At 38.0% G+C, this 4,704-nt stretch overlaps 1 protein-coding gene across 1 annotated transcript; it reads right to left on the bottom strand.

Moving 5' to 3' along the window:
- Window positions 1–918: 918 nt before the first annotated feature.
- LOC131874895 (uncharacterized) lies at window positions 919–2,786 on the bottom strand. The gene is made up of 2 exons (XM_059218838.1): window positions 2,370–2,786; window positions 919–1,050 (listed from the first exon to the last, which is right to left on the bottom strand). Exons 1-2 carry the CDS (start codon window positions 2,784–2,786, stop codon window positions 919–921), a joined length of 549 nt encoding a protein of 182 aa, XP_059074821.1.
- Between the last annotated feature and the right edge of the window lie 1,918 nt (window positions 2,787–4,704).

Raw genomic sequence — 4,704 nt, 5'->3', positions numbered from 1 at the left:
AAGGCTTAGGATCTCATTGGTTTAAGATGTCAAGATAAAAGGAAAAATATGATTATTTGTGTGCATGGAGCATGTACAAATGAGGAATAATATGGCTTATAGGTCTAGTAAGGATCTTCTTACTATGACCTATATGAGAAGAGAGAAGAGAAAAAACATGACTTATTGGTCTAGTAAGGGTGTCTTACTATGAGTCATGTTACAAAAAGTAGAGTCAAATAGGTCTTTCAAGGTGTATTATGTTATTTTACTCAACATATTACAAAGAAAAAACATAGTCTTGCAAAATGGGTGTTGCAACATGCACCAAACATAAACATTATAAAAAAAATCTTTGTCTTGAAAAGTAATATAAAAATATGACTACAAAATGGGTGATATAGCATGCACTAAACATATCATGGTGTGTGATCAATGTGTATAAACCAAACCTTGAGGTATATGCATAAAGTGTGACATGTATTAGTGTATGTCCCCATGTTAAAGTGATTGCATATGCCTTAATAGGAGCAATTTTTTTAAGTTATAATACATGAATCTAAAAGACAAACATGCCATGAAAATTAAATTGATGTAGAGTCATAGGGAACTAGTGGCTATTCACCCCACTACCCATAAACCTATCAAAGTACTCTTGTCTTCACACAACTACCCTCCAAATTCATCATTCAATGTATCACAAACTTTCCTCATACAACTTCTCACATCAAATGTCCTTTTGGACTTTTTCTCATTGAGCACTTCCTACCCATCCCTAGACTTCTACTGACCTATTGACCAAAGTTGACCGAGTTGGCTTATATATGCCTAACAAGATCAATGGCCTTACAAATGGGTCCAAACCAGTGCAAAACCACACAAATTGGTCTCGGTAACCTTATTAAACGCAAAAAATGACTCATGATACACCATGATCCTTCATGATCCCTCATGATGTCCATATGGTGCCCCTGCACCATACTCCCCAGGCAGAAGAATCAGAAGCTCCACTTGAGATGAGCTCGTCCAAATAAGTTCCATGCTTCTTGATGTCTTGCTCATCCATCCACACTGGTTCACAACATATTGCTTATAGAGATTTCTCCTAGTCTTCTTGATAGCTTTAGTATCCAAGACACATTCAAGTTGCATGGGTTGGCTAGGTGGAAGACCATGAGCAACTCCGCATCATCCTCTATTTGTATACCTATCTTATCACCTGAAAAAACACCACATTTATAGGGCATAAGGTCTGCAACATTCAAAATTAGTGAGAGACCAATTTCAGGGGTTAATTCAGTCTCATGAGAATTAGGATCAAACTTGTGAACAATTCTACATGGACCAATTTTCTTAATCATCAGTTTAGTGTATTTCCCCTTTGGCAACCTCTACTTCTTCAAGTGTGCCCATACTAGATCTCCCACTTGGTATTTCACATCCCTCCTCTTCTTGTCTGTGTTCCTTATACTTGATAGTATTATGTTGAAGTGTAGTCTTCACCTGATCCTGAATTTCTTTGATGGCTTCTACAAAACTTTCTCCTTATGCAATGATTCTTCCTTCATTAGGTAACTCTGGGAGCTCCATAATCCCCCTAAGATTCATCCCATAAACTATTTGGAAATGACTCTTCCCATTACTTCTATTAACTAAGTCATTATAGGCAAATTCTTCTTGGGGAAGGATTGCATCCCATACTTTACCATGTTGTATGGTTAGACACCTTAATAGGTTACCAAGAGACCTATTGATCACCTCACTCTACTCATCTATTTGTGGATGGTAGGAAGAACGAGAGGATAAGTTTGTGCCCAAATTCCTCCATAGGTCCTTCAAAAATGACACACAAACTTCATATCTCAGTCTGACATAATGCTAGAAGGAAGTCTATGAATCGTCACTACTTCTCTAAAGAAGATTTCTACAATATGGGAAGCATCATTGGTGCTCTTACATGGCAAAAAATGAGTCATTTTAATGAACCTATCCACCACTACAAATACATTGTCATATCCCTTTTGTGTCCTTGGTAGCTCCATCACAAACTCCATCCTAATATTGTACCATGGTTTGCTAGGAATGGGTAAGGGTTGATACAAACCTGTATTTGTAGTTGCTCCTTTATCTCTTTCACACACCACACAAGAATCCACAAATATCCTTACATTTGTGTACATCCTAGGCCAGTAATAGTGTCTATTGACTTGTACGAAAGACCTATCAAGGCCAAAGTGGCCACTTAATCTCCCACAGTGCTTCTCCCATATGATATTATCCCTAATTGAACACATAGGGATGCATAGTTGACTGCCCTTGAACAAAAGTCCATCTTGAATTAGGAATTCAGAATACTCCACATGATAATGGCTAGAAAAATATGAACATACCTTGTGCACCTCCTTAAAATCTTCATCTTCATCATACGTGGCCTTTAGGCAATCAATTTCCACACTCTGCAATTGTACCTCCTGCACTGTTATCACCATCTTACTCAAGGCATCTACCACCTTGTTGGCTTGCCCTTTCTTGTGCTTAATAATGAAGGTATAGGCTTTGATGGATTCTACCCATTTGATATGTTTGTGACTCAACTTGTCCTGAATATTGAGGAAACTTAGAGCCTGATTATCTATGTAAACAATGAAATCTTTAGGTAGGAGGTAATGCCTCCATTTCTTGAGGGCTTGTGCAAGTGCATATAGTTCTAAGTCATAAGATGAATACCTTCTCTCGGCCCCATTTAACTTCTCACTAAAGAGAGCAACTAGCCTCCCTTCTTGACTTAAGACTGCTCCTATGGCCATATTACTAACATCACATTCAATTGTGAAAAGTTTATTAAAATCAAGAAGTATGAGAATAGGTTGTTGAGAAACTTTTACCTTCAATGTTTCAAAATCCTTGTCTGCTACCTCTGTCCAAGAAAACTTGCATCTTTTTCCTCCTTTGATGGTCTCAAACATAGGTGCACAGATTTGACTGAAGTTCCTAATGAACTTGCTATAAAAGGTAGATAGGCCTTGAAAAATCCTAACGTCTCCCATGGTCCTAGGAGTTGGCCAATTCACAATGGCCTCAACCTTAGAAGGGTCCATCTTAAGATGTCCCTTGGAGATGACAAACCCCAAATATACCAATTCTTGCTTCGTGAACTCACACTTCTCTAAGTTTATGAGTAGCTTCTCCTCATGTAGTTTCCTCAACACCAAATCCAAGTGTCTTAGGTGGTCCTCCTTGGTCTTACTAAAAATGAGAATATCATCTAGGTATACCACAACAAATTTTCCTATAAAAGGCTCAAGAAGTTCATTCATTAGTCTCATGAAAGTTCTAGGGGAATTACTGAAGCTAAAAGGCATTACCATCCATTCATCTTCCGCTCATCACCTTCCCTTATCTTGATTTGGTGATATCCATTTTTCAAGTCTATTTTGGTGAAATAGAAAGACCCTCCAAAATAATCCATTTGATCTTGTATTCTTGGCATGGGAAATCTATACCTTATGGTGATCTTATTGACATCCCTTGAGTCTGTACATAGGCTCCATTTTTTATCCTTTTTAGGTGCCAAGATGGTTGGTATTGCACATGGACTGAAACTCTTCCTAATCAGACCTTTATCAAGCAAATCCTGCACCTACCTAGTAATTTCCTCATTTTGAGTGAGAGTCATTTTATATGTAGCTTTGTTGGGTAAGGTGGCTCCAGGGATGAAGTCTATGTGGTGACTTATATCCCTAATAGGTTATAGAGAGTTTGGCATGTCCTCTTTTACCATACCTTCATATTTTTGTGACAACTTCTTTACTTAAAGGGGAACACCCTTCTCCTTGAACTTAAACTAATCTTCCATGTCCTTGGGATTTAACACCAAATTAAATACAATGTATTCATCTTTTAGATTCTACAACATCTCCTTCTCTCTAGCCAACATAATCCCTAATTCATTCTTCCTATCACCCACATTATCAGGTAAAGGATTCAAGGTAAATGACTCACCATTCTTTATGATGGTGTATGTGTTCTTTTGTCTATCATGTTGAGCCTTTAATTCATACTACCACGTCCTTCCATAAATCAAATGGCATGCATCCATCTCAATAATATCAAATAGTACCCTATCCTTATAACCTCCTATATGAAAATCAACCCAAGCTTGTTCATCAAAAAGAGTTTGTTTCCTTATTGGTAGCCCTAAAACCTTATAAGGAAATGGGTGAGGTAAAATTTTCAAATTCATTTTTTCTACCATTTCAAGAGACACTAGGTTATTAGTAGACCCAGAATCAATGATTACCTTACATATCTTTCCTCTTGATTTGCAAGTCATTCTGAATAGAGTTTTCCTCTGTGGGGGTTCTTGAGAAGTTGGTACCTTCAACAAGGTTCTCCACATCATGAGACTTTATCCTACCTCTACATTTGTGCCTCTAGATGGTGAGTTCATAGTTTGGAAATCCTCCTCTTGGACCAACTGGGTCCTCCTTTCTCCTCCTTGGGTATTGGTCTAATTTTTATTAGGAATCCTCTTTATAGAATGTCCTTCCCTTCCACAAGAGTAGCATCTCCCAATGAAAGTGCCACTGCCTCTTCCTGATCCTCCAATTCTCCCTTTATCATTAGATTGTTTCCCCCTAAAGTTGCCTCTGAAATTTGTGCCTCCTTGCTGCCCACCTTGGCTAGATTCCCCTTGTGTCTTTTGAAGTTGACCTCTTCCACAAA

This window comes from Cryptomeria japonica, chromosome 4, assembly GCF_030272615.1.
Source record: "Cryptomeria japonica chromosome 4, Sugi_1.0, whole genome shotgun sequence".
NCBI classification, from domain to species: Eukaryota; Viridiplantae; Streptophyta; class Pinopsida; order Cupressales; family Cupressaceae; genus Cryptomeria; species Cryptomeria japonica.
The sequence above is the reverse complement of the archived record's forward strand: the minus strand, read 5'-3'. Positions and strand labels throughout refer to the sequence as shown.